Source organism: Sapajus apella, unplaced genomic scaffold (genome assembly GCF_009761245.1).
Source record: "Sapajus apella isolate SASKATOON/1434 unplaced genomic scaffold, GSC_monkey_1.0 scaffold83, whole genome shotgun sequence".
Classification (NCBI taxonomy): Eukaryota; Metazoa; Chordata; class Mammalia; order Primates; family Cebidae; genus Sapajus; species Sapajus apella.
In genome coordinates, this window is record NW_022437023.1 from 722,605 (window position 1) to 750,309 (window position 27,705).

The 27,705-nt window shown below is 52.4% G+C and overlaps 5 protein-coding genes across 10 annotated transcripts; 3 read left to right on the forward strand and 2 right to left on the reverse strand.

The window, feature by feature from the left end:
* The first annotated feature begins 67 nt into the window (after window positions 1-67).
* On the forward strand, window positions 68-5,195 carry RPS18 (ribosomal protein S18). Its single transcript, XM_032253388.1, has 6 exons — window positions 68-169; window positions 690-788; window positions 4,490-4,576; window positions 4,658-4,759; window positions 4,865-4,956; window positions 5,079-5,195. Exons 1-6 carry the CDS (start codon window positions 167-169, stop codon window positions 5,152-5,154), a joined length of 459 nt encoding a protein of 152 aa, XP_032109279.1. The 5' UTR covers window positions 68-166; the 3' UTR covers window positions 5,155-5,195.
* A 548-nt stretch (window positions 5,196-5,743) lies between these two features.
* On the forward strand, window positions 5,744-7,481 carry B3GALT4 (beta-1,3-galactosyltransferase 4). Its single transcript, XM_032253387.1, has one exon. The coding sequence runs from the start codon at window positions 6,058-6,060 to the stop codon at window positions 7,207-7,209; it is 1,152 nt and encodes a 383-aa protein (XP_032109278.1). The 5' UTR covers window positions 5,744-6,057; the 3' UTR covers window positions 7,210-7,481.
* A 228-nt stretch (window positions 7,482-7,709) lies between these two features.
* On the reverse strand, window positions 7,710-17,609 carry WDR46 (WD repeat domain 46). Of its 3 annotated transcripts, XM_032253382.1 has the most exons (15): window positions 17,213-17,609; window positions 16,907-17,116; window positions 16,717-16,797; window positions 16,463-16,575; window positions 16,251-16,338; window positions 16,068-16,129; window positions 15,697-15,801; window positions 15,438-15,588; window positions 15,156-15,291; window positions 14,860-14,959; window positions 9,002-9,315; window positions 8,756-8,850; window positions 8,428-8,523; window positions 8,162-8,275; window positions 7,763-8,039 (listed from the first exon to the last, which is right to left on the reverse strand). In XM_032253382.1, exons 1-15 carry the CDS (start codon window positions 17,279-17,281, stop codon window positions 7,932-7,934), a joined length of 1,842 nt encoding a protein of 613 aa, XP_032109273.1. In that variant the 5' UTR covers window positions 17,282-17,609; the 3' UTR covers window positions 7,763-7,931. The 3 variants fall into 3 exon arrangements, with proteins under 3 accessions (XP_032109272.1, XP_032109273.1, XP_032109274.1); XM_032253381.1 differs by having other exon boundaries at window positions 7,710-8,275; window positions 17,213-17,420; XM_032253383.1 differs by lacking the exons at window positions 7,763-8,039; window positions 8,162-8,275 and having other exon boundaries at window positions 8,434-8,523; window positions 8,719-8,850; window positions 17,213-17,420.
* A 19-nt stretch (window positions 17,610-17,628) lies between these two features.
* PFDN6 (prefoldin subunit 6) lies at window positions 17,629-18,973 on the forward strand. 2 transcript variants are annotated; one of them, XM_032253390.1, is made up of 5 exons: window positions 17,629-17,719; window positions 17,868-18,018; window positions 18,268-18,338; window positions 18,420-18,544; window positions 18,762-18,973. In XM_032253390.1, the coding sequence occupies exons 2-5, from the start codon at window positions 17,955-17,957 to the stop codon at window positions 18,889-18,891; spliced, it is 390 nt and encodes a 129-aa protein (XP_032109281.1). In that variant the 5' UTR covers window positions 17,629-17,719; window positions 17,868-17,954; the 3' UTR covers window positions 18,892-18,973. The 2 variants fall into 2 exon arrangements, with proteins under 2 accessions (XP_032109281.1, XP_032109280.1); XM_032253389.1 differs by having other exon boundaries at window positions 17,639-17,727.
* A 654-nt stretch (window positions 18,974-19,627) lies between these two features.
* On the reverse strand, window positions 19,628-27,341 carry RGL2 (ral guanine nucleotide dissociation stimulator like 2). Of its 3 annotated transcripts, none has more exons than XM_032253377.1 (18): window positions 26,820-27,341; window positions 26,393-26,592; window positions 25,038-25,121; window positions 24,607-24,785; window positions 24,431-24,481; window positions 24,044-24,341; window positions 23,525-23,776; window positions 23,336-23,439; window positions 23,144-23,228; window positions 22,996-23,064; window positions 22,707-22,781; window positions 22,006-22,038; window positions 21,767-21,888; window positions 21,577-21,672; window positions 21,385-21,496; window positions 20,970-21,275; window positions 20,398-20,512; window positions 19,628-20,282 (listed from the first exon to the last, which is right to left on the reverse strand). In XM_032253377.1, exons 2-18 carry the CDS (start codon window positions 26,549-26,551, stop codon window positions 20,074-20,076), a joined length of 2,349 nt encoding a protein of 782 aa, XP_032109268.1. In that variant the 5' UTR covers window positions 26,552-26,592; window positions 26,820-27,341; the 3' UTR covers window positions 19,628-20,073. The 3 variants fall into 3 exon arrangements, with proteins under 3 accessions (XP_032109268.1, XP_032109267.1, XP_032109269.1); XM_032253376.1 differs by having other exon boundaries at window positions 26,372-26,592; XM_032253378.1 differs by lacking the exon at window positions 26,393-26,592.
* Window positions 27,342-27,705: the final 364 nt, after the last annotated feature.

Below are 27,705 nucleotides of genomic sequence, written 5' to 3' on the forward strand. Positions count from 1 at the left end.
ACCTAAGCCGTACTCTCATAAGTCCAGGCAGCTCGCGCTGAAAGTTTCCGGAAGCACTTCTGTTAGATAGCTCCGCCTCTTCCTCCTAGAAGCTATATAAGAATATTGCGTCACTTCCGTTCTCTCTTCCACAGGAGGCTTTCACGCCGCCGCTTGTGCTGCCGCCATGGTAAGCCTGGAAGTTGTGCCGTGATCCAGCGACATCGGAACTCGGGCAAGGGAAGCCGGCTGTCAGAGTTCTGTAAACGCTCTGTCCTGAGGGCCTGCAACCTTCTGTATGGAGCCTTGAATCGCACCCCTGGAAAGGGACACCAAAGATTTCCAATTCCGGGTAGCGGGCCCGAGGAAGGGTGACTGCTTGGGTACATGGAAGCTTCCAAAGGCTTGGGCGTATTATGGGGAACTCTGGCTTCTGCCACGCAGAGTGCACTTTTGGAAATGGGCAGGAGACCTGCCTCCTCTCTCCAGAGGTTTTATTTTCCCAGGCTTGAATGCTTCATGTTCCTACTCTGTGCAGGACTTGAGGAGTTTGCTGTGATGTGAAAACCTAAGGGATGGGGGTCGGGTGTCTTTGCCCACTTGTGTGACAGGTTTTTAACTTTTCTTTATGAAGTTCGTTTGCCTTAGCAACATTACTGTTTGATAGTAGTTTACTGTGTCTGATTTCTCCCCCATACTTTTTCAATCAGTCTCTAGTGATCCCTGAAAAGTTCCAGCATATTTTGCGAGTACTCAACACCAACATCGATGGGCGGCGGAAAATAGCCTTTGCCATCACTGCCATTAAGGTAAGTGAAGTAGGGTAAGGAATAGGGAATGTAAATGAGAATTGGGTTGTGAAGATATAAGCAAAAATAAAGCAAGGTTGGGGAAACTTGAGTCTCATCCAGATCACCTGGACTGCTGGATTTAGAAAAGAAAGTGGGCCGGGCACGGTGGCTTACACCTGTAATCCCAGCACTTTGGGAGGCCGAGGCGGGCGGATCATAAGGGCAAGAGATCCAGACCATCCTAGCCAACATGGTGAAATCCTGTCTCTACTGAAAATACAAAAAAAATTAGCTGGGCGTGGTGGTGCGCGCCTGTAGTCCCAGCTGCTCGGGAGGCTGAGGCAGGAAAATCGCATGAAACCGGGAGGCGGAGATTGCCCTGAGCCGAGTTCGTGCTACTGCACTCCAGCTTTGGCGACAGAGCGAGACTCCGTCTCAAAAGAAGAGAAAATGGTTAGCCGGGCGCGGTGGCTCAAGCCTGTAATCCCAGCACTCTGGGAGGCCGAGGCGGGTGGATCACGAGGTCAAGAGATCGAGACCATCCTGGTCAACATGGTGAAACCCCGTCTCTACTGAAAATACAAAAAATCAGCTGGGCATGGTGGCACGTGCCTGTAATCCCAGCTGCTCAGGAGGCTGAGGCAGGAGAATTGCCTGAACCCAGGAGGCGGAGGTTGCGGTGAGCCGAGATCGCGCCATTGCACTCCAGCCTGGGTAACAAGAGCGAAACTCCGTCTCAAAAAAAAAAAAAAAAAGAAAATGGTTTAGGGAGAAACTAACCCCTTTAGTCCTTACCACATTTATCACAGAGGTTAAGTAATGCCAATAGAGTGGTTTAAGATCAAGCCAAAACACTTCACTGGGGGAAGTGGGGAGGGGTATGGTTACCTACCCAAATTCACTAAGATTTCCCTGAACCACGAGCTTGTGAGATCCCTTCTAGATTCGTTTCTTTACCCAAACCACCATCATAATAGCAACCTTTCCTGTGAAATTTATATGCCCTGGGAACAGGAGGATTATTGGGCTTCTTGAGGGATGAGTAGACATGCCAACAGATAAAGTGTGAAGAAACCTGTAAATGGAGGGTGGAGGAAGTCTGAGCAGGACATTTACTCAGATGCCAAAATTGACACTCCTTTCCTATCAAAGTGGGAAGGAGTACAGATCTCTTTCGCTTGTAAGAATCCAAAAGGGAATGCAAGAACATTGCTTCACTTGTATATTTCTCTCCACAAATACAAGGAACTCCTTTCTAGATACATGCTTTTTTTTTTTTTTTTTATAATCAGAATGTGTAGTTAGTTGTGGAAATAGCCTATCAGTATGTGTCCATTTCATGGGTACAGGTCTAGGCCTGTCTTTCAGTTCTCAGCTTCTGTTGCATGGTAGGTACTTAGGTGATGTTAGGGAACGGATAGTAGTAGGGATACTCTTGGCAGGTTTGAGGACTGTAAAGGAAAATTCTTTCCATTTTTGGTGGGGAGACAGTCTTGCTCTTTTGCCCAGGCTGGAGTACAGTAGTGCCATCTCAGATCACTGCAACTTCCACCTCCCGGATTCAAGCAATTCTGCCTCAGCCTCCTGAGCAGCTGAGATTTCAGGCACCTGAAATTACCTAGTTAATTTTGGTGTTTTTAGTAGGGATGGGGTTTCATTCACCATGTTGTCCAGGCTGGTCTTGAACTCCTGACCTCAGGTGATCCACCTGCCTTGGCCTCCCAAAGTGCTGGAATTACAGGCCTGAACCACCACACCTGGCCTGAGGTAAATCTTTTCATTTGTAAGTTTATGAAATTTGATGGTTGACTTATGAAATAGGACATTTAATAAAATTTGAGGCTGGGCACAGTGGCTCATCCCTGTAATTCCAGCACTTTGGGAGACTGAGGTGGGTGGATCCCCTGAGGTCAGGGGTTCGAGACCAGCCTGGCCAACATGGTGAAACCCTGTCATTTAATAAATAAATTTGAAAGACTACTCTCTTCTGAATCAGCCTGCTAATTTGACCCTTGGTCACATTTATTTTTGTTTTTTTCCAAGACAGAGTCTCACTCTTGCCCAGGCTGGAGTGCAGTTTTGTTTGTTTGTTTTTTAGAGATAGGATCTCACTGTGTTGCCTAGGCTGGTCTGAAACTCCTGGGCTCAGTGATCATCCAGCCTCAGCCTCCCAAAGGGCTGGAATTAAAGGCGTGAGCCACTGTGAGGCCAACCTCTTTGATTTCTTTCTTGCTGAGAGGAAATGGCATTTGTTTTAATTTCCTGGGACCTACTATAACAAGTTCATATAAACTAATCAGAAAATTATTCTTGGCCGGGCGCGGTGGCTCAAGCCTGTAATCCCAGCACTTTGGGAGGCCGAGGCGGGTGGATCACGAGGTCAAGAGATCGAGACCATCCTGGTCAACATGGTGAAACCCCGTCTCTACTGAAAATACAAAAAATCAGCTGGGCATGGTGGCACGTGCCTGTAATCCCAGCTGCTCAGGAGGCTGAGGCAGGAGAATTGCCTGAACCCAGGAGGCGGAGGTTGCGGTGAGCCGAGATCGCGCCATTGCACTCCAGCCTGGGTAACAAGAGCAAAACTCCATCTCAAAAAAAAAAAAAAGAAAAGAAAATTATTCTTGGCGCTGAAGGCATTTAAGAATCCTGCCTTGTCTCTTCCTCTCTTCCGGTGGTTGTCAGTAATTCTTAGTGTTCCTGGTTTGTAGCTGCATTACTCCAGTCTGTTGCTGTCATCTCGTGATCCTCTTCGTGTTTATCTTATAAGATGACTTGTCATTGGATCTAGAGCCCACCCTAATCAAGTATAACATCATATTACCTAAATATTCCCCTAATGACCTCACATCCAAATAGGGCCACATTCTGAGTTTCTAGTTGGACATAAATGAGGGGAGGACCTCACTATTCAGTCCATCCTTCACTATCCAAATCACTTTGGTTCATGAGTTTAGATGGCATGAGTGCTAGTGCTGGCGTTGATATTATGCTACCAAAGTAAGCATTAGTTTGTTTTGTTTTGTTTTGTTTTTTTTTTTTTTTTTTTTTTTTAAGACGAGAGTTTTGCTCTTATTGCCCAGGCTTGAGTGCAATGGCTTGGTCTCGTCTCCCTGCAGCCTCCACTTCCCGGGTTCAAGTGATTCTCCTGTCTCAGCCTCCCGATTGGCTGGTATTACAGGCAAGTGCCACCACACCTGGCTGAGTTTTTATATTTATTACAGACAGTTTTACCATGTTGGTCAGGCTAGTCTCGAACTCCTGACCTTGGGTGATCCACCTGCCTTGGCCTCCCAAAGTGCTGGGATTACAGGCGTGCACCACCACGCCTGGCGCATTAGTTTCTTTTTAATCACTTGAGCAGTCAGTTCTGGGCACTGACAAAATTAAGTTGGTGATCTTTGGATACTTTGTTCATAGGGATACAGTGACTTGCCTGAATTGTGACCCTTAAGAGATTCCGAGCAACTGACGGCCCAGTACTTTAATCAAAGCCTGTAATTCATGAGACCCTGGTTGTTTGCTGCATCAGCCTGGAGGGGCAGGCCCCTTGTTCTCCAAAATGCAAAAATCAGAAGGCACATAGTACCAACTACATATGCTGGGCAATGAGAAAAGAAAAGATACTGCCTGCTTGCAAAGATTGATTGTCTATACTATAAAGTCTGTATTCATAAATCAGATTCAACCTTAACTCCAAAACCTCTCACTTCATTCAGGGTGTGGGCCGAAGATACGCTCATGTGGTGTTGAGGAAAGCAGACATTGACCTCACCAAGAGGGCAGGAGAACTCACTGAGGATGAGGTGAGGATAAGGAAGGGGGTTGGGGGTAGAGTCTGCCTCGGAAAGGAGGCTGTCTAGATCTGACCTTGTCCTGCCTGCCAGGTGGAACGTGTGATCACCATTATGCAGAATCCACGCCAATATAAGATCCCAGACTGGTTCTTAAACAGACAGAAGGATGTAAAGGATGGAAAATATAGCCAGGTGTGTACCAAAATGAGGGCAGGATTAGAGGAATGGTGGAGAATCCTAATAGAATTGGGCATGGGAGGTCAGGCGATAAAGATCCCTTGCCCCCTCTGAATCCAGGTCCTAGCCAATGGTCTGGACAACAAGCTCCGTGAAGACCTGGAGCGACTGAAGAAGATTCGGGCCCATAGAGGGCTTCGCCACTTCTGGGGGTGAGTTGGGGGTCTCCCCTTCCTGCCTGCCTCAACTCACAGCATTCCTCCTGCTCACTCTTCCCTTTTGCCCAACATTTTTTGTGCTGTGTATGACCTATGACCCTTCTTTTTACCTGCAGCCTTCGTGTCCGCGGCCAGCACACCAAGACCACTGGCCGCCGTGGCCGCACCGTGGGTGTATCCAAGAAGAAATAAGTCTGTAGGCCTTGTCTGTTAATAAATAGTTTATATACCGATGGCTTCCTTCTTTGTGGTTCTGTCCATTCTAATAGGGAATGTTAAGGTGCTGAGTCCTTATAGGCATTTCTCCCTTTCCAGTTAGAGCTGTCCCGACTCAGTCACCCACACAATAACTATTGGTTCTGGCAGTGGTGATGCTGCAGACCCCCCAGTCTCCCTACATGTAGTGATGTCCTTCCCTGTAAAGAGAAGAGTGAGGGGAAAACAGTTTCCAGCCTTGTGGGGGAGACCGAGATCAGTTTAGAGACAAATCATCTGGGGTTGGTGTTGCAGCACGGTTGTGGGATGGGTAGCTGAGCCTAGCCAAAAGGGTCATTTAGTCATAAAGTCCTTGGGGCTCTGATCTAAAACAACAAAGGCAAAGACGCCGACATTGGTTATGAAAGGCCTGGGCTCCCTGGTGGAGTACATGGGTGGGTCAGGACGGGGAGCGGCTGGGCAGACCGGTCTCGCTCCGTTCGGTGCCACTCCACCTGCCCGGGTTTCCGCGTCTTGCCGCGCTACTCCGACGCGGCTTCCGGCGGGGATGCGCGCAGCGCGGAAGCTTGCGGCGGGCCGGCCGCCCGGGCGAGGCGGGGGAGGGGCCGTGAGCGCCGCAGTCGGTCGGCCATGGAGCGAAGCTTGCTGGCGGCGAGGCCGCAACAAGGTAGCCACCCCCGCAGCATACCTCGACCACGGTCTGCAGCTGCACCGCCTCCCCGCGTACTCCAGGGTGCGCTGGTCCCGGCCGCGCGCCCCGCTCTCCGCATCCCGGGCGTGGTCGGTTAAGTCCCCGGCCGCGGCCCAGCCCCTGGGAGCTAGTCTCCGCCCCACAGCCGCCATTCGCTTTTCCGGATCCCCTTAAGAGTGCGCCGCACCATGCATCTCAAGCTCTTCCGGCGCCTGCTCCTCGCAGCTCTGCTGCTGGTGATTGTCTGGACCCTCTTTGGGCCTTCGGGGTTGGGGGAGGAGCTGCTGAGCCTCTCACTAGCCTCCCTGCTCCCAGCCCCCGCCTCACCGGGGCCTCCCCTGGCCCTGCCCCGCCTCTTGATCCCCAACCAGGAAGCTTGCGGTGGTCCCGGCGCCCCTCCCTTCCTGCTCATCCTAGTGTGCACGGCTCCGGGGAACCTGAACCAGAGAAACGCCATTCGGGCCTCGTGGGGCGGGCTGCGTGAGGCTCGAGGGCTCAGGGTACAGACGCTATTCCTGCTGGGAGAGCCGAACCCACAGAACCCCAGGTGGGGCTCCCATGGGAACGACCTGGCCTCGGAGTCACTGGCCCAGGGGGACATCTTACAGGCTGCCTTCCAGGACTCCTACCGCAACCTCACACTCAAAACCCTCACTGGGCTGAACTGGGCTGACAAACACTGTCCCATGGCCCGATACGTCCTCAAGACAGACGATGATGTGTATGTCAACGTCCCCGAACTGGTATCAGAGCTGGTCTTGCGAGGGGGCCGTTGGGAGCAATGGGAGACAAGCACGGAATCTCAGAGAGAGGCTGAGGTTGGGAATGAAGAGAAGGAAGGTGGCCAGGCCTTGCACAGCGAGGAAGTGCCTCTTCTGTACCTGGGCCGGGTGCACTGGCGGGTGAACCCCTCTCGGACACCAGGGGGTAGACACCATGTTTCGGAGGAGCAGTGGCCTCACACCTGGGGCCCCTTTCCACCCTATGCCTCAGGCACGGGATACGTGCTGTCAGCGTCTGCTGTGCAGCTCATTCTCAAGGTGGCCAGCCGGGCACCCCCTCTCCCATTAGAGGATGTCTTTGTGGGGGTAAGTGCCCGACGAGGAGGCCTCGCCCCAACACAGTGTGTCAAGCTGGCTGGTGCTACCCACTACCCCCTGGACCGGTGCTGCTATGGGAAATTCCTGCTGACGTCCCACAGGCTGGACCCCTGGAAGATGCAGGAAGCCTGGAAGCTGGTGGGTGGCTCTGATGGAGAAAGGACTGTGCCCTTTTGCTCCTGGTTCCAGGGAGTCCTGGGCGTCCTGCGGTGTCGGATAATAGCCTGGCTTCACAGCTGAGAGTGCTTGGGACCACAGGAAAGGCAGGAACAGGACCTTCTCTCTCCCAGGCCCAATGCAGGGGCCCTCACTGGCTGCAGCTGATATGGTTCCTCATACTACATCCTCAGTCTCACTAAAGACAGGGATATGGGAGACACTGAGGGGCCTGGCCTGCCAGCCCCAAAGATGGTCATCAGGAAGAGAAAAAGAAACAAAAAATGCTGCAGTTGTTCTCTCCAGCTAGGGCAGAAGAGGGGTGTTAAGCTCCTCAATAAACTTGTCTCCACTTCTTCGAGTGCAGTGTCATCTTCACCAGAACTCCCAGAACACAAACCTGGAGAGCCCAGAGGCTGCCAGACCCTGCTGCATGGGAAGGATGTCTCCAGGGTCACGGGAAAGAGGACAGCCTCTCTGATGACGAAGGCCCCTAAAAGGCAAAGCTAAGGCCACAGCAGCCACAAGGTATGGGGGGTGGGGGTAGAGGCAGGACACTGATTCCTCTAATCCTAGAATGGCCTCATGCTGGGCAAGGGGGAGGGGAACAGGTCCACAGTATGATCCAGACACATTATCCAAAAAAACCACTTTCCTTTTTAATACCAACCCACCCCAGGAGCCACCTGTCCACCCCCAAACTGGGGAAGGGAGCACACTGTCCCCACCTCCTTGTTCCAGGGAATAGTAATTTCCTTACAGGTGATCTTGGGAGACACTGTCCCCAGGCAACCCTGGAGCCTGGCTCAGCGCACAAATCTGTCCAGGGCAGATGGCCAGGCCCCCGTGGGCTTGGTCTTTGCTTCCTTCTGCTGCAGCTGCTGCTGCTGCTCAAGGCTCTGCCGGACCTTGTCCTGGGGACCAGAGAGAGGGAGGACACAGGGACAGAGTAAGAAATGGCAGGCTGCCAAGGGCAGAGGCACAAGCAGGAAGGTGTAGCCTGTGGGAGGCCCAGCCCATCCCAATGCTCATCTACCCGGTGTTCCTCATCCATGACCTTCCTCTTCCTCTTCACCAGGCTTGCCGTGGAGCTGCGGCCCTTCTGCTTTGGCTTTGGCTGGAATGGAGCCTTAGCCTCTGGGTCATAGCCCTGAAGGAGGGGACAGGAGTGAAATCTGTTACAGCCGCAGAGTCAAGGAACTGGCAGCACCCACATGCTGGCCGCACTTGTAGGGACAAGCCATGGTGGGGAGAAGATGTGGGGTGAGGATGGGTCTGGGCACTCAGGGATCTGCTCCATACCAGCCTCTCTATCTGCTCCTTCTTTCTCTGCTCCAGAGAGATGACATCCACCTCAGCCAGGGCTCGTGGGTCCAGACAAATAAGCTCTGCGGGTACCTGGGGATGTCACAGAGGGATAGGACTCAGCAAGGAGCCACAGGAGGGCAGCACCAAAGAGAAGCCAGGGAGGCTGCTGAACCCCTCTACCCAAGACCCCCAGCACGAGACCCTTCTTTGCCTTCAGCCGCAAACCACATACACACCTTCCCCAGCAGCAGGGACCTCACTCTCTCCAGCAGGGGGGAATCTCACCCTCTCAAGCTCACGCTCTCCAGTAGGGAAGCCTCACCTTCTCCAGCAAGGCCTTCACCTCCCATTCCTGGCGCTGCTTCCGGCTTCTATATGGGTTACTCTCCAGGCCATCAAAGTTGGGCTCAGCAGCCCCTGGACAGAGGGAGAGAGGAGCATGGAGCCATAAGGAAGGCCCTCAGTCCAACAGCTCCAGCCCAACCAAGTCCCCAGCTCCTAGCTGTCTCAGGCCCAAACTTCCACCCAGAGTTCATTCACTCCAAGCCCAGTCCCCTGACCCACTCACCAGGGACCAGCATGCTGGTGATGCCCCCACTGTGCCCCACCCCCAGCACATCTTCAAAGGGGCAGAACTGAAGGCCATGCACAGGGCCTGAGAGCCGGTGGGTGAGGTAGGGCTGCTCAAGGGAGGGTGGGCTGGCCTTGCCCTGCCCTGCCCAGATGTTGACAACGTCACCCATTCCCGCCACCAGCAGTCCCCTCTGGGAGAAGGCCAGGTGCCCTGCTCCATGGGGCAAGGTCCGAGTGCTCAGAGGCTGGAACGTCCCTCGCAAGTCAAAGATCTTCAGCTGGTGGTCTAGGCCAGAGGTGGCCATGTACCTGGTGAGAGAAGAGAGATTAATCAATCTATCAGTAAATGGGTTTAACAAGCAAGCTGTGGCCAAGTCCAGATGGGGAGAAAAAGATTAATAGTAGTGACCACGGCCGTCACCCTGAACACTCCACAGGCATCTCCTCGGTTAAGCTGCACACAGTTTTATTTCCTTTTTAGAGGTGAGGAAACTGAAGCTCAGAGAAAGGAAAGCTAGGTGAATGGTCAGGCCTGTCTCTTTAGCATCTGCCTCTGACCTGCAGATGCTAACACCACACACCCCTCTCGAGACATGGGAGTCAAAAGGAGCTCACACACGAACAGGCTGTGCTGTACCTAAATGTGATATTCCCCTGTACACATATGCAGCACACAGCCCAGCAAAGGGAAGGCATCTGCAATGGTCAGGAGGGGCTTCATGGGAAAGGTAGGATTGATCCATTCTAGGTAATTCTCAAAAAAAGTGCAGGAAACATACACAGCAAGTTCAAATGCATTAATACCAGAGCGTGGAGACCGAGATGGTGGCAGAGGTTTGTTAGCGGGATTAGTGGAAAATATGGTCAGGAAAATCAAGAGGGGACAAATTGTGATGGTTTTTTTTTAAATTTTTACTTTTTTGAGTCTGAGTTTCGCTCTTGTCCAGGCTGGAGTGCAATGGCACAATCTCTGCTCACCACAACCTCTGCCTCCTGGGTTCAAGTGATTCTCCTGCCTCAGCCTCCCGAGTAGCTGGAACTAGAGGCATGCACCACCACGCACGGCTAATTTTGTATTTTTAGTAGAGATGGGGTTTCTCCATGTTGGTCAAGTTGGTCTTGAACTCCTAACCTTAGGTGATCCACCTGCCTTGGCCTTCAAAGTGCTGGGGTTACAGGTGTGAGTCACTGCACCTGGCCTGTGGGGCTTCAGACTGAGGACTCGTAGCTCATCATCCTAACATTGCTCTCAGGCAATGACAAATCACAAACTGAAGGCTGCACGGACTTGAGAAGGCTTACTCAGGAAGCGGTGAAGTAACGCACTGGAGGGCCGTGCCCCGCCCCTCTCTTGGCTTTCCTTGGAAGGAGAGAGGGAAGGTTGGTGACTAAATCTTCTCTGGGAATCACTGCATAAGTTGTTTACTTTCAGAGGTTGAAGTTTCTTTTCTTCCTTTTTTTTTTTTTTTGAGACAGGGTCTCACTCTTTCGCCCAAGCTGGAGTGCAGTGGCGTGACCTTGGTTCACTGCAACCTCTGCCTCCCTGGTTCAAGTGATTCTCGTGCTTCACGCTCCCAAGCAGCTGGGATTACAGGCACACACCACCATGGCTCATTTTTGTATTTCCTGTAAAGCCAGGGTTTTGCCATATTGGCCACGCTGGTCTTGAACTCCTGGCCTCAAGTGACCTGCCCACCTCAGCTTCCTAAAGTGCTGGGACTACAGGTGAGGTTGGAGTTCTATGTTCAAGTTGTTCCTTAGAGAGGGAAGCTGAAGGGGCACCAGCCAGGCAGGGGATGTATGTTTGCCAAGAGGCCAAGGACTCTCTTTTTTGCCTTGGCTGTGAACCCAGGAGAAGGGAACTAAAGAGTTTTTTGTTTTTTGTTCTTTTTTTTTTAGATGGAGTCTCACTCTGTCACCCAGGCTGGAGTGTAGTGGTGCAATCTCGGCTTACTGCAACCTCCGCCTCCCAGGTTCAAGCAATTCTTCTGCCTCAGTCTCCCAAGTAGGTGGGATTACAGATGTTCGCCACGACGCCCAGCTAATTTTTTATTTTTAGTAGAGATGGGGGTTCACCATATTGGCTGGGCTGGTCTCGATCTCCTGACCTCAGGTGATCTGCACACCTTGGCCTCCCAAAGTCCTGGGATTACAGGCATGAGCCACTGCACCCAACTTAAAGAGTTCTTAAGAGCAGAGACTTGAACGGTGATGGAGCCCAAGAGAGACCCAGCTGGATACTTCTGACAAGATAATCAGGGCCCTGACTGCCACAGAGAAAGGCCACCAGTGCAAACCAGGAATTACCAAGCGCTCCTGGGACACAGGGTCACATCCTTTGATAATCTAATGACTCAAGGGTGCATGCTGGCTCCTCTCCCCTCCTTACCCCCATCTGTGGGATTCCTGGGTAAAGACCAGCCCTATGCCAGATGGGAGTCTGGGCCATGCTATTGTACTACCAAACTTGCAAACAGCAGTTCAGCTTTAAGAAGTCAACCCAATCCAATCTTAGTGCAAGCTTCCAGAACACCTCTTAAGAAAGATGGTCAGCTTCATCACTGGAGCCCCCATCGCCTGTCTGACAAGCTTCTGTCAGAGGAAGACCAGAGATAAGCAAGGAGGGCTGAAGATCAAGGAAAAGAGCTGTTCAGCATCAAGGTGCTGATTAAACTTCAGGCCTCAGTAAACTAGTGATTAAGCCCTAAGCACAGGAGTGGCTGACCCAGGTAGCCCACGAAGGCCAAGCTACAGCTTTGGCCCAGTGGCCCAGAGAGGGCAGAAACCTTAGAGCAGGCCTCCCCACTCTCCTAGAGCCAGGCTGGTATAGATATGGAGTAAAAAGGGCAAAACTAAATCACTTGTTCACAAAGATACAATTATGGAAGGGCAAGGGCGCGGGGTCCCAGCATCCTGGAGACTTTCTTTTTCTTTTCTTTTCTTTATTTTTTTTTAAGACATGGTTTCACCATGATGGTCAGGCTGGTCTTGAACTCCCGACCTCAGGTGATCCACCCGCCTTGGCCTCCAGAGTGCTTGGATTACAGGCATGAGCCACCACGCCCGGCCAATCCTGGAGACTTTCAATAAGCTGGTGGCCAAGCTGGACATAGTGGCTCATGTCTGTAATCCCAGCACTTTGGGAGGCCAAGGTGGAAGGATCACTTGAGCACAGGAGTTCAAGACTGAGACCAGCCTGGGCTATGTGGTGAAACCCCATCTCTACAAAAAAACAGAAGAATTAGCTGGCTATGGTATTGTGTGTCTGAGTCAAATTCTGGGTGACAGGACAATTCTGAGAGAATGAGAGCAGGTCAAGAGAAACTTTAGGAGGGGGTGACCTATCCAGGGATGGACACATTGAGTCTGGGATAACAGACAACAACTGCACAGAAACTGGCATCACCAGGGCTGAGCGTGGTGGCTCAAGCCTATAATCCCAGCACTTTGGGAGGCCGAGGTGGGCGGACCGCCTGAGGTCAGGAGTTCTAGACTCAGCCTGGCCAACATGGTGAAACACTCTCTCTACTAAAAATAGAAAAATTAGCTGGGTGCAGTGGCATGCACCTGTAGTCCCAGCTACTTGGGAGGATGAGGCAGGAGAATCGCTTGAGCCTAGGAGGTGGAGGTTGCAATGAGCCAAAATTGTACCACTGCATTCCGGCCTGGACAGAGCAAGACTTCATCTCAAAAAATAAATAAATACATTTTACTGGCCAATCATTTTCAAAAACCATAGCCATAAGTTTTTGTACCTAAAGGGTAACTGGAGCACCACACCAGGGCAGGCTCAACAATTCATCTTTATATCTCCAGAACCTCAGCACAGAGTCCAGCCCACAGCAGGTGCCCAGTGAATACCTGACGATGAAAGGAATCAGAGGAAAATACAAATCAGACAGAACAGCTGTGGAAAATGCACACTCTCTCAGGAACAGCAGAAATCCAAAGCAGATACCACCTCCACCCCCACATTACCAGCCAGACCTAGAGAGAGTGATCACCTTGAATGACAGTGATGAACACAGTGCTCCCTATTTGCTAGGCACTGTGCCAAACTATATATGCCTTAACTCATCTTAATGTCTACAAGAGCTTTTATGAGGGCTTTAAACCAGGGCTTGGCAAACTACTGCCCATGGGCCAAACCTGGCCCATCATCTAGTTTTGTGTAGCCCACAAGCTAAGAATGGTTTTTACATTTTTAAGTGGTTGAAAAAAATCAAAATATTTTGAGACTGTGAAAACTGTATGAAATTCAAATTCCAATATCCACAAATAAAGTTTTATTGGAACATGGCCAAACTGACTATTTATTTACACTGTAGCTGCTTTTGCTCTACCACACACACAGCCGAGTGGTCATGGCAGAGACTATGGCACCTTGATTTGCACTGCTGCTTTGCATACTACAAGTCACAGTGACACAGTCATAAATGCTTCACAGCATTTTGAGCATCTCATGTCACCTATCATTAGCTATCTGTGTCAAAAGATGTTTTCAAAGATGAAATACATGAAATCTCTACAGATCAGCATGAACATGAATATCTACAATCAAATTTGACCATTTGGAACACTAACTTTGTACATCAATTAGGCAAAATGTTATCCTCAAAAAGAGAAATTCAGTTCTTCCCATTAGTAGCTCTGTATTACAAAAATATCAAATTTGATTATTTTTATTATTTTGAGACAGGGTCTCTCTGTTGCCCATGCTAGAGTTTTTCCTCACCCCAAAAGTGGAAATATGAGTGTACAGTTCAAAGGTCCATAGACTTTTTCTGTAAAGTGTCGATAGTAAACATTTTATGCTTTGCTGATAAGAGGTAAACATCAAAGGGTACTATGGAAGAATTTAAATACCAAGAGAAAACAAATTATCACAATTACTATTTTTTTTGAGACGGACTCTCACTCTGTTGCGCAGGCTGGAGTGCAGTGGCATGATCACAGCTCACTGTAGCCTTAACTTCCTGGGCTCAAGTGATCCACCTCAGCCTCCTGTGAGCTGGGACTACAGGCATGCACCACCACCCCTGACAAATTTTTATATATTTCATAGAGACAGAGTTTTGCCATGTTGCCCAGATCAGTTTCAAACTTCCGGGCTCAAGCAATCTGCCCACCTCAGCCTCCCAAAGTGTTAAGACTATAAGCATGAGCCACTGTGTCCAGCCTCATGTTATGTTTAATTTTATGACTTAAAAATTTGTGGGCTGGGCACAGTGGCTCACACCTGTAATCCCAGCACTTTGGAAGACTGAGGTGGGCAGATCACCTGAGATCAGGAGTTCAAAACCAGCCTGGCCAACATAGTGAAACCCCATCTCTACACACAAAAAAATACAAAAATTAGCCGGACATGATGGCGAGTGCCTGTAACCCCAGCTACTTGGAAGGCTGAGGCAGGAGAATCCCTTGAACCCGGGAGGCAGAGGTTACGGTGAGCTGAGATCGCACCACTGCACTGCAGCCTGGATGTCAGAGTGAGACTCCATCTCAAAAAAAAAAAAAAATTATGATAATTCGGTTCCTCTTGGTATTTAAATACCTACATAGTACCCTTTGATTTTACCTCTTATCAGCAAAGTATAAAATATTTACTATCTGACACTTCACAGAAGAAGTTTGTGGACCTTTGAACTGGACACTCATATTTCCACCTTTGGGGTTAGGAAACTGTGGCACACAGGTTATGCAATATGCCCATGCTTACAAGGCCCATCAGTAGTAACACTGTGATCTAAACCATGTCATCCTGGCTATAGAGTCTGTGCTCCTAAAGCACCTGCCTTCCACACGTTTCTGCCCACCTGTGACTCCCAGTATCTCATCCCACCAGTGACTTACGTGCCTGTAGAATCCACTGCCAGAGCCCGGACCCCACCACGATGACAGAGAATCTTTGCCAGTGGCTCCTTCATAGCTGGACTCCATAAAGACACAGTACCTGGAAGGGAATAAGAACCAAAGTTGCTAATATAAACCTAACCCTGAGGTTATTAAACCTGGGAAAGATGGGAACTCAAGACCAAGAGATAATAAAAAAGGAAAATAAAAGGGTACCTTTAAGGTAACTCATGAAGTACAAATATAAAGAAAAGCAAGTCAGGATGGTCAGGGTCAAAACTAAGCCAGGGACTGACCATTGCTGTGTCCGAGATGGATGACGGCATTGTAAGGGTTCTGACTCATAACATCAAGCCGCCCAGCTCGAGCATTCAGAGCTGCCACGATCTTCCCCACTGACACATCCAGGTAGGTTAGAAATCCTGTTTCTGACTGAAAGAGAGAGACAGAGAGACAGAGAGAGAGAGAGGGAATGACCCAGTCCTGATTGCCCTCTGTATTCCTTCTCCTGGGGTCCTAAAGGAGAAGTGGTCTTCCCAAGGGCTGCCACCCAGTTCCTGAGCCCCACGGCCACTCACAGCGGTAGCCAGGAGGAAGTGGAAGGGCAGGAACTCAAGCCGTGTTACTCGGTCACAACGGCGGATACAGTGGAGCTCAATGCCCTGATTGTCATAGATGTGGAGCCAGCGGTTCTGAGCAACAGCAAGCAGTGCCTCAGAATGGAGAAACCTGGAGGAGAGAAAGAGTGGTTCAATTGGGAAATGAGGTCACAGGCTATCATTCTATCAGGGATGGACTGTCTCACCCCTACTGACTGCTGACAGTGAGGCCACTGACCGGATGTCCCGCACTGCCTCCATGACGTTGATCTCGCACATAAGCTTCTTTGTTACCCAATCAAGGGCAGCCACATGACCCCGACGCCCTCCAAAAGCCAGGTGTCTGTTGGAGGTGAGGGGCAAGCAGGGTGTTAAGGCAGTAGAGCACCAACTCAAACAACTTGAGGTCTGCCCCATGCCAGCCCTGCCTCTCCCTCTCCAGGTGGGCAGACAGATGTTGCTGTAGGTGCTCACCCTCACACCCAAGCAAATCGCAGGACTCTCACCTCATCAACAACCCAAACATACAGGGGGAACAGCTGAAATGGGCATGGCTGAAGTGGTTAAGGAAACACATTTTAGTTCAAGAGTCACTAGATTCAACCTTACCTCCCAGTTCGAGAGTAGTTTAGTCTGTAGGGTCCAAACTGCCGCAGATTCAAGTCAAAGTGCTGGGAAAGAGTGAAGAAAAAAAAGAATGAGTTCTCTGCAGTAACGCCTTCTTCTAGCCTCCATTCCTCTGTTGTCCTGCACCATCAATCAACCCTTTAGCTCCTTTATCTCCTCGCTCACCTTGGCTGCACTTGCAATGTCCACAGCCTCCACAATGTCAGCCTGGCATATCTTTGCTGTGTCTTCCCCATCCTCCCCTTCCAGAAACCTGAAAGCAAGGGTTAGGATGGCAGTAAAGTTTCCCAATATGAAGCAAGTGTACCAACATAAAAACGAGAAATGAGAGTCCTATAAAGCAGGGAATGCGGGGGGCCAGATTAGGGCTCACTCACCCAGGTTCCTCAGCAAGCAGCAGCTCAGAACGAGCAGCTTTGATACTTGTTTCCTCTTCCTCAGCTTCAGCCACCTCAAGTCGGCTTCGAGTTTTGGCTTTAGACTGTGGTAGCTATAACATTGTTGGTAGGCAAAAGTGGCAAAAGAACCACAGGATAGGTGGGGTCACAGGAGGGCTACCTGGCCCAGCCTCCATCCAAATCACTGACACTCCCGGCCTCCAACACTTCCCAACTCTCCAGCTGGACCTCACCTTTCGGGATTTGTCAATGCGACAGAACTTCTGGACCACCTCCACAGGGACGGGGGCGGGGCCTGGGAATGGGTCCTGGGCCTAGGGGAAGGAAGGACGCAATTAGCAGACAGCCTTAAATTGACCCCAACCCTTTCACTCTCAAAGTACAAAGCGACCTGCCTCGCCACCCATTAGGTCCCACGCTTACCCCGGACAAGCTCCGCTGGGACTCCGGATTCTTCCATTCTCGGGGTTTCTTCTGGACCTGAGGCTTCTTGGAGATCCCAGACTTCTTTAAGATGTGAGTACTTTTTGCTCCCTGGGGACGGAGCTCCCGATTCTTCTTCTTACGAGGAGGCCCTGGAAAGGCTCCGGCTGTGGTCGGAACGGTCTCTTCCTCCCAGTATCGCCGCGGTTTCTACGGGCAGATCAGGAGCCCTGATACTCCGCACCTACGCCACGCCCCCCGACTCCGCAGCTAAAAACTTCCTTTCCCACCCAGAGAGGCCTTTACCTTTCTCTTGGTCTGAAGTTTGTCCTTCTTGGGCGGGACACCCCTCCCCGGCTTGGGGGCTGTCTCCATCTCGCCCACCGGAACGGCTTTCCACGTGCAAAACTCCTCTCAGCTGCCCCACAGTCGGCTTGAAAACTCCCGGAAGCCCTCTGTCCTTCATCCAATCAGCAGCGTACCAAATTGAAGCTCTCTTAACGCCATCTTGAGTGAGGGCACGCTCTCTATTTAGAGGGGCAGAACAGCTCTTGGCACCTTGTCGCACTTTAAAAAAAAAAAAAAAAAAGGGCAGGTCCGGGACCAGGGACTAAGTAGCGGTGCGATTTCTTTTTCCGGATTAGTTTCCCCGTCTTGCCTAAAAATGTCCGAGTCTAGTCTTTTTAGCAGAACGCCATTCACTAAACATGTCAGAACTACACTTCCCAACAAGGGTCAGAAATAAACTTCCGGCACAGTCTTTTCCCAGCATTCTTTGTTTACTTCCGGGTTTATTACTACTAAAGGGAGAACGTGAGTAGGTTAGGATTTCGGTTGAGGGGCTCCGGGTTTCGTGTTTCGCCCGTCATCTCCTGGGAACAGGGTGGAGTCGATATCCGGAACGTGGGGAGTTTGCGGTCCCCCTCAGGGCTACCTGTCAAGAGTGCCATCATTTCCGCAGGCCAGATCAGAAAGGGGAGCTCAGGTACCTTCCAGAGAGTAAGATCCAGCGCCCTTCTCTCGCTCCCCTTAAGCTTTCATCCCCGCCATGGCGGAGCTGATTCAAAAGAAGCTGCAAGGAGAAGTGGAGAAATATCAACAGCTACAGAAGGGTAAGGGAGCAGGGTCAGTGTGGCCTCGCCCGATGCACTCACAAGCCAAAACCATACCAAGATAAGGTCTGTTGCCCCATCTGCGTGCCTTCGCGTGCGGAGACTTTCCCTCATCAGTATTCGTCCCTATTCACTGACCCGCTGCCCCCATCCTTGTCTACTTCCTCAGATCCATTTTCTCCTGACTAGGATTGTGGGGATAGGTGGCACATTTGATGTTTCTAATCTTGCCTTTTCTGTCATCCCCAGACTTGAGTAAATCCATGTCGGGGAGGCAGAAACTTGAAGCACAACTAACAGAAAATAATATCGTGAAAGAGGTGAGGGACTGGGATTTGTGTGGCGAGGAGGGGCCTGTACTGGCCATGGTTCTGATTACATATGTCCCGTCCCTCCATCAGGAACTGGCCCTGTTGGATGGGTCCAACGTGGTCTTTAAACTTCTGGGTCCGGTGCTGGTCAAACAGGAGCTGGGAGAGGCTCGGGCCACGGTGGGGAAGAGGCTGGACTATATTACAGCTGAAATGTGAGTCTAACTGAACCATTGGAGTAGAGGTGTTGAGGAACCATTGCAGAACAGCTCTCCATAGTCGCCCCTAGTCCTCCAGTTCCTCCAAACCCCTTCCAACACCCCTTCTGCGCCCTTACCTAGATCTCAAGAAAGAGATGGAAATCTTTCTTGAGTTTAGCACCCTCCATAGTAAGTCCCACTAATTTCTCCTTTTCTGCTTGTCTCTCCTCAGTAAGCGATACGAATCCCAGCTCCGGGATCTTGAGCGGCAGTCAGAGCAACAGAGAGAGACCCTTGCTCAGCTGCAGCAGGAGTTCCAGCGGGCCCAGGCAGCAAAGGCAGGGGCTCCTGGCAAGGCCTGACCCCATGGTGGGGGAAGGGGAGCGGAGGGAATGAGGCAGCTCTAAGATCTATATTGTAGCTAATAAAATGTAAAAACACCTGCCTCTGTTTCCTGGTCAGGCATATCCCCACAGCCCCTTCCACCTTAACACACACCACCTATATTACTCCCTCAGGTCCAAACTCTTGCACTTGAAATCTCTCTGTGGCACAGTGTTCTTTCTTTCTTGAAAGTGAAATCCCAAATGTCCTCAAACCTTCTTTTAACTCTCCCTCATCTTGGTTGGCATGATTCTTTTAGAGGGGCATTTACAACAGGTCATATTGTGAGGAATGTCAGTTTAATTGAAGAATACATTTCTCTAACATGAGGCCCCTAGATGAAATGTGGTTACCCTCCTTGCCAGCAGTCCTGACATCTCTATTAGTACTTTTCAGCCTCTGTCTTTCTAGAATTTGCTTGAATGTAGCTTAAACTGACTTAAAATCCTAGCATGTAATGCTTTATGGTGTTATAAGTCCTCCCAAGTTTATATGTTGTCCATAAGGTTGTTCTGCCATTTCTTTGTCCTAAAATTGTTTTATACACATTTGCAGCATTGTTCTGAGGAAACTGTTCACCAAGTACCTCGCTTTTTGCTCTGTTTATGGGGATAGAAAACACTGTGCCCCTTCCTGCTCAATGGCATCTACCTTCAGCCAGTTCCCCACCCCACTCATAGCAGCCAGTTGATACACACTGCAAGGACAGGGGAGTAGAATTCAGGTAGTGTTTTGGTTTATTATCTTAGTGTTGTCACAGTGATAGAAACCCCAGAGTGGGAAGAGGAACTCCTGCAAGGACCTACTTTTTGCCATCCCCATCTGCCTGGGGCTCAGAGCCTTGAGGCGTTTGCTTGGCCCTTCACATTAGGATATGGCCAAGAATCAGAAACTGATGCCTTTTTCCAACACTACCTGTGTGCTGTGCTGGTGGAAGATGGGAAGCTATACACAGGTATCCAAGTTGGTTATAAAATTACCAGTTCCCACAGGGCTGGATTTCTCAGCTGTCTGGTAAACCAGTGGCACTTCACTGCCCCAGGGTGGCTGGCCACCTTTCTGAATTTCTGTCTCATTGTGAAACAACAGCCACCATTCAGGATGGCTACCCACATCTGGTATGAACACCATGACTTCTGTAAGCCAGTGAGGCTTCCTCCTCAGAACAGTGCCCGTGCAATCTTCCTCCCTGTGGCCTTGATCCTGGGAAAGGAGCCCCCTCCTCCCTCACTTGGAGGAGTCCCTGAGGCAGATGGGCCACTGGTGCCAGGTATAGCAGTAGAGGACCTTCGCCGCTGCCGCAGGAGGAAATCATGTGAAGCTCCATCCATGGCATAGAATACGTTAGCCGAGGCTGGGATAGTCAGCTCTGTAGGTTCGGAGGGTGGATATCAAGCACAAACACAGTCGTTCCCCCCCACAGCCGCCCAGGTGTGGAAGCAGTCCACTCTCCTCCTGAGTGCCTTTCCCTCATGGCCTCTGACCTCGCTCCCCTGGTAGCAGTTGTACCAGCTCATACTCTGAAGCCACTGCAGAGTCACGATTGTTTTTCTTAAGGACACGACTGACGACACTTGGAGCCTTGTCCTGGCTTGTCACCTGGCAGGACAGGAGACCAAAAGAGCAATCAATCAGCCATGATTTCCCATCTTCTACCCTTAGCCACTGGACCCAACCACAAAAGGTTACTGTGTCCAAGGCTTTAAAATGAACAGGGAAACTCAGTATGGTAGCTTCCTATACCCTATAAGCCAGCCCACATGGTACCCAGTGAAACAGCTCCTTCCCTGTGGGGAAACTGCTGTTGATTCTGACATCTTACTATGACCACCAAAAGTTTAAGGTGCAGCAACTAATGCAAAACAGCCATCAAAATAAAACAAATTTCAGCTTGTATTGAAGACTGGAGTTTAGAAGATAAAAAATATAACTGCCAAAACCAAAGGTCAAAATTAAAACTACATTCAATTCCATTTGGCTGCCCAAACCTCCAACAACATTTATAGTCCAACAAGACACCATCCTTCACCCCAACTCCATCCCAAGGCTCCCTCACCAAAATGCTCTTATAGACACTGCCATCTTCCCCCAGCTCCATCTGGACTCGGATGATTCGGCAATCAGAGGCCCCTGGCCCAGATCCCACTGGCCCAGATCCCCCTCCCCCATATCCAGTCCCCCCCGAGGCCCCTTCTGCACCCCCACTCAGCGGGGAGCCACAGGAGGCTGAGCGGCGGTGACCTCGAGAAGGCCTAGGGGAGGAGGCTGGCGGGGAGAGGTGGCTGGGGTCAGCCGAACTGTGCAGGGATGGACTGCTTTCCAGGGCAGAGTCTAGTGACGAGACAGATGGCCACTTCATGTGCTAGGAACAAACAACATGAGGGGACTGGCATGAAGGCAGGGAGGTTAAAGAAGAAACATTTACAGAGTGAGGGTCAGCATCAACGTCAGAGGTCAGGAGCCGAGCTCACCTGGGCCAGCCGAGTCAGCAGGGGAGCAGGAGTTGCAGGCACCTCGTCTCCCCCTATACTGGACCGGTCGCAGGACACAAGCGGGGTAGGGACTCCAACAGAGCCCAGAACCCTGCAGTGGCACGAGATTGGGAGGATCAGAAGAGGAGTGGAAGTCCCAAAAAACCACCCCCCAGCCAGTGAATCTCTCACTCTGTCCACTGCGAGATGACCAGCGTTGGCCGAAGCACCCGTGGGGCAGGAGGGTCACTGGAACCAGGTGGCTCCACCTCACAGGACACACGATGGCTGGGTTGGGGGGCAATAGGCAGAGCTCAGAACATGACAGCAATCCCCCACACATGTCCAGAGTCCTGGAGTCCCAACCTCAGCCACCAGTCACCTTTGAGCTTCTGTAAGTGGCCGGAGCCCCTGTAGCCACCGCTGGATATCATGGTCAGGTTGGAGGTTATAGCCACGACATTCATTCTGGAGCCGTCGCAACTCAGAAAGGACTGCAAACTCCTGGGAAGGAGCCCTCAAACTGCAGGAGCCAAAACTCAGGGACCCCTGACTTTTCCCCCTCCCCTTCTTGGGACAGGGATAAGGAAGTCCAGCATCCAGCCCAGGCACTCCGCTCACCTTCCTCCGCTTGTCAAAATTGATGTATCCATTCTGCAAGGAAAACGGGGATGGGGTGAAATTCTAACCCTACCTTCCAGACCACAGAGAGAATATATCCCCTCTCTTAAACACACAGCCACATTCAATCACAACCACTTCCCTGCAGCCTCTGACTCTTCCTTCCCTTCCCTCCCCCCTCAATCTATAATGCCCTAAGCACTCCACTCGACCCTTTAAATTGAGTATCTCAGGTAGACAACAAATCTGCTTTGCAGATGAGAAGACTGGATAGGATCCCATTGGATAGGATTCCTTATCCAGAGAGGATGAGGAACTTGCCCAAGGTCTCCGTATTTGTTTACTTGACAAACTCTAGCAATAGAGCAGGAGCCCATCGCAAAACATAGACGTGCTTACGTTTCAGGCGTGTTCTGAGCATTTGACAAATACAAATTCATTTAACCCCCATAATAACAGATTGATGTAGATGCTATTTCTAGTTTCCCATTTACAGATCACCGAGGCAACTTGGCACAGTAACAGATCTGGCTTTGACTCCAGAGTCCCACACTCAGCTATTGATAGCCCTTTGCAAGGGGGGGTCTGTGTGACCCTGCAACCCACTTGTTACATCTTCGCAGTGACACACACACTGGCATGCACACACAGCTGTCTGGTAAACCAGTGGCACTTTGCAGTGACACACACACACCACTGACCTCCAGCTCATCCTTGGAGGCTGCATCCAGCATCACAAGGTCCTTCAGGAAGGTACCAAGGTATGGGACCACACCCTGAGGTAAAGGGTCAGGATCAGACATGCCTGCCATTGATGTGAGGGCCCTCCATCCCTCCACACTTGCCGTCTCCACTGCCTCAGAAAACAGATTTCATTCTCCTCATCCCTCTGTGTCTCCCTTTCCCATCCTTCAGGCTGCTCCCCCCAAACACGCTCCTCACTCCTTCACAATCACCACCCCCAAGCCCACCAGCCCACTAGTCACTCACCCCACCCCGAGAGCCAGACCTCGGGGCCTTCTTGGAATGTGGCTCCAGAGGAGACTGCAGCTTCACCTCCTGGTGGTGACAAAATAAAGAGACATGGGGAGCAGTAGGGAGCAGGGAGAGGTGGGAATGCCAGAAACTAGGCTCTCACCTGCACGAGCAGCTCCCGGCTCTGGGAATAATTATCCTTCTCAGAGAAAATCTGACAGAGGCTGGAAAAGACTCGGAGGCTGTCTCTGGGGAAGGGAGAAGAATGGCCCTAAGGACAGGCCTGACTCTGTCACCCCCTCTTCCCCGCCCTCTGAGGAACCCCCACCCCAGTCCAGTGCCTCGGTCTCCCCACCTGGTTGCTTCCCCCCAGGCTGCCCGAAGCCTGTGGATGGGGCTGGACTGCAGGGCGGACACCACAGCATACACTGAAGAGAAGTTTCGGAGCAGCCGGCACTCCTGTTGGGGTCAAAGAGGAGAGCTAAGGCTATGGGAGCCCTCTCCATGCCACCTTGGCCAACCATAGGGCAATCCTATCTCTCACCTCTGCCACACGGATCCACTTCTCCAGGAGCCGGGCCCTCTGTGGGGGACGGAGTGGCCGTATGGTCACCTCCCCAGGCCCCTCTCCAGTGGCGGTGGCCCCCAGGACAGAACTAACCACTGCCCCTGCCACCTTGTTGAACTGTGTGATAGTAGCTCGGACAGATGGGCAGAGGTGAGAATGTCCTGGCCGGTCTCTGTGACCCCACAGGCCTCCCAGGCACTGAGAGGGGATCAAATTGAGAAACAGCTCCTGCAGGGTAGAAGTCAGAGGTTAAAATTAATAGTCAAGTGAGGTCAGCCTTCCAATATCAGGGATCTGAGGATCTCAGGTGGCCAAGGAACTAGAGGGGCATAGGGTTTGAAGGGTAACAACCAAAGGGAAAAGGGGAAAGTCAAAATGGAAGGTGAAACAGGTTAGGAGGTGGATCAGGAAGGGGTGGAAGCAAGGAAAGGATCTGGAGTCAGGAGAGGTTAGTAGGGGGTCAGGGGTTACAGGGGTCAGAGGTCAGGGTCTCACCGCATCTAGCAGGGTCAGCTGTTCGGCCAAGTGGTCAGCGAGGAACACCAGGACATCCGTGGGGTCAGCAGGGGGATCGCCGGGGAGGGCCAGGGACTTAGGAAGGTCGGGGGCCTGGGGGTCCACCCGGGACCGGAGGTTGCGGATGAGGTCAGCGCTGCCCCCCCCAACACCCTTCCCTGCTGCATACCCTGTCTGAAGTAAGAAGCTCTCAAGGCGGTCAAGCTGACCCTTGGCCTCAGAGCCAAAATCCTCAGGGTGAGAGGCCAGCCAAGTTGACAGTACAGAGATGGCTACCCTGGGAGAAGGGGAATCAGCCAAAGGTGAGAGGTAAAGCTGCAGCCTGGAGAGAGGGGACTGTGAGGTTAAGAAGCAGAGGTCACTCACTCTGTTGTCCTCTCTAGTTCATCGGGAGGATGAGATTCAAGGGCTTCCAGCCTGAGGGGTAGAAGAGAATTTATCTGTCTATTTTTCCCAGTGGCCTTGCCTATTTTAGTGGGATGTTGGAGCTTTAGGAAATCCAGACAGACACTCCACGACCCTGGGTCCCTTATGACTCTGACCTGTCAGCCATAAGCCCTAGCAGGGCAGGCGTGGAGGTGAAGGCCCGGTGGGTGGCCAGGAAGGCTGACATGAAGGTCACGTCAGTCCCTGATGTCCGGCTATCCAGTAGGTATCTGACCAGGGCCTCCAGAGTGCCAGCTCGGAGCCGTCGGGAAGAACGCGGGGGAGGCATAGGGACCTGGAAGACACAGAGAGATGATCACCAACCCTTTCTCCCACTCCCCTAGATTTCTGAGGACAATCCCAGACCTAGAAGATGTTCCAGACTTATTTTGCTGATATTCAGAGAGGGCAAAAATCTTGGCCTATGTCACACAGCAGAGTCCAGAACTCCAGAACTCCAACCTAGCACTCTGGCCAGAAAGTCAGCCAGAGGAAGGGAAAGTGGGAGTGAAGGGTCAGAGATGAGAAGCTAAAGTCATGATCTCACCAAGGGATCAACAGGCCGATATTGGCGGCTTGTGACGGTAAACACGGCACCATCCTCCTCCTCATCCCAGACTGACACAGGGGCCTGGAGGAGCAAGGAAGGGGAAGTCAGACAGTTCCACACCACCCCCCACTGCCCTCAGCCCTCACCACAGGCCCTGCTCCTCCCTCTGTACCCCTCACCTGTGGTGGCAGGGGATAGTACCAGCGAGTGCGAGGAAGGGTGGGGGAGGCTGGTGACCCCAGGTCTCCCCCACTGGGGCCCAGACAGCCCCACCCCAGCCGCCTCAGGGCTTGGTGGAGTCGAAGGGGCTGCAGTGGAGGGGTGGATGGAGTACAGGAATCCTGATCCTGGAGACCCCCAAAGCCCCTTCCCCCCAGAGCTGAACCCACAAAAGACAGAGAAGCAGAATACAAAGGGCAGGAGAGGGAAGCCAGAGCCAGCAACCTGGAGTAGCTGAAACCTCAGTCCAGTCACTGCCGCATGCCCCGCCCCTCCCCACCAAGGACTAGACCAGCCCAGAGAATTAGTCCTTCTCAGGCCCCCTTTCACCCTGGTCCCTCGGGTAGCGCCTCCACTATCTCAGCCCTAAGGGACCCTCGAAGGTAGCAGCTCCAATCCTAGTACAGGAAGGAAAAGGGGAAGTGGGATGATGGGGGGGGGGGTAGACTCAGAGAATCACGTGGCTCCAGCCCCTCCCCCGACCGATCCCGAAAAACCAGCCCTGCCAGTCACCCTGCCCTCACCTAGTATCTGGACCTAGGAGTTTAGGGCCTCGGGGCCCCAAATCCAAATTGTGGCCCCTCCTGAGGCCCTAAATCCTGCTCCTGGCCACCACCATTAATCCCTAATGAAAACGGGTGACCATTCTGTTCTGGAACTGGCGACTTCCCGGCGTGGGGGCGGTGGGTAAGTGGGGGAAGGAGGGGTCATGAAATCTGAGGGTTCCCTCCCCAATCCCAGAGTCAGAGGAGCTGGTTACTGTGGAAACAAACCCCTCCCCACCAAACAAAAACAAGGAGGGAGACAGGGACCAAGACACAACTGCTCAGAGAGGCCGGCACACTCAGGCAGAGGCAGAGAGGGGCAGAGACCCGAAGGAACAGCCAGCCAGAAGTTCCAGGCAGGAACAGGGCAGGTTCCTGCAGGCAGGTCCCTGCGGGCAGGTCCTGAGTCACACTGACAGAGAACCACAGAGATGCCAGGACTCCCCGCAGCAGGGAAACGGACCGACACCCAGGGAGGCGCGAGAATAACTGAGGCTAGGAGGATGAGATGTAGGGACCCAGAGACAAGAGAAAGGTGGAGACTTCAGAAATGCATACGCCCCCTACCTCCCACCACCTGCGTCTCACCTCTTCTTCTTCTTCCTCCTCCTCTTCCTCCTGCCCCCCGCCCACGACCCGGCCACCCGGGCCCCCACCCTCTTCGGGGTCCCGGCTTCGGAAGCTGCTCAGTACGACTCCCCCGGGGGGGCTCGTGTCCAAAAGCAGCCGCAGGGGCCGCGGGAGCATGGCCGAGTGAAGGAATCAGCGGGGTCGGGCCATGGGGGCGCCTGGGGAGAGACGGGGTGGGGTGGGGGTGGAGAGTCAGGAGGGCGCGGGGGAGCGGGGCAGGGAAGGGACGGGGGTGGGTGTCAAGAAGACTGGAAGGGAGCTCTGCAGGAAAGCTGGGGGAAGGGGGCAACAATGGGGTGGAATGGGGGGCCTTTGGGTGCAGTTGGGGGAGGACGGGGTCACGAGTACGGGGACGCGCAGGGTCACAGGGTGCTCAGGCTCTGACCTGCTCGGGAGGGGTGGGGGCAGCGTGGGTCCTGGGCCGCTGTTGCTGTCGGTCTCCGGACCCGGACCGAGTCCCCTCCCCGGCTTTTCCGTACCCCTCGAAACCCCCCCGCCGGGCTCCTAGGCCTCCCGCCCTTTCCGCTCCCCCCCGCGTCCGCCCGCTCCGAGAGCAGGAGCCAAAAGGGGAAGGAAGTGAGGACAGGAGCCAGGGCCACGGACTAGGGGAGCGCTGGACGCTCAGGGGCCAGGACCCAGGAGCCCAAGTCCCTAGCTCCACTGTCCTCCGCCTCCGCACTCCGCGATTCTGGAGACCACGTCGCCCTGCACTGAATTGCAATAAAGATTCCTGTCTCCAGCCCGCGGGGAAAGGCAGGAGCAGAATTTGACATTCCCTTCCCCAACAAGAACACGACTAAAACTCCCGCGGTAAGCTTTTCAGGCGGAGAAAGAGCGGGTCACTCCACCCCGCGGGGTTATGCTCCCCACCCAACCCACGAATGTAGCGGACCGAAATCCCGGCCGGGTTTTCCGAAGGGCCCTCGGTTCCCGCCCCCGCGCCAGGGGGCGGGGCAGGAAGTACCCACTTCCGGTTCCAGATTCTGCGCTCTGGGGCTTCCGGCGCTGGGGCTGGGATCTCGGCTGGCTAGGTGTCGCCTCGCCGGTGGAGTCCCTACTGCTTGCGGACATCTCATGCGCCAGTAGTAGCGCCCGACGCCGAACTGTGTCGACGGGGCGTTCTGTGAGGGATTCAGGGTCACTCTGGAAGGGACCAGAAGTGATTGGAAGATTTATTCAGGTTGGAAAGGGGTTGGAATGAGAGACCCGGTTGAAAGCATTGGGACACAATTTTATTCCCACACGATTAAACCCGTTACGCCGTCGGTCTG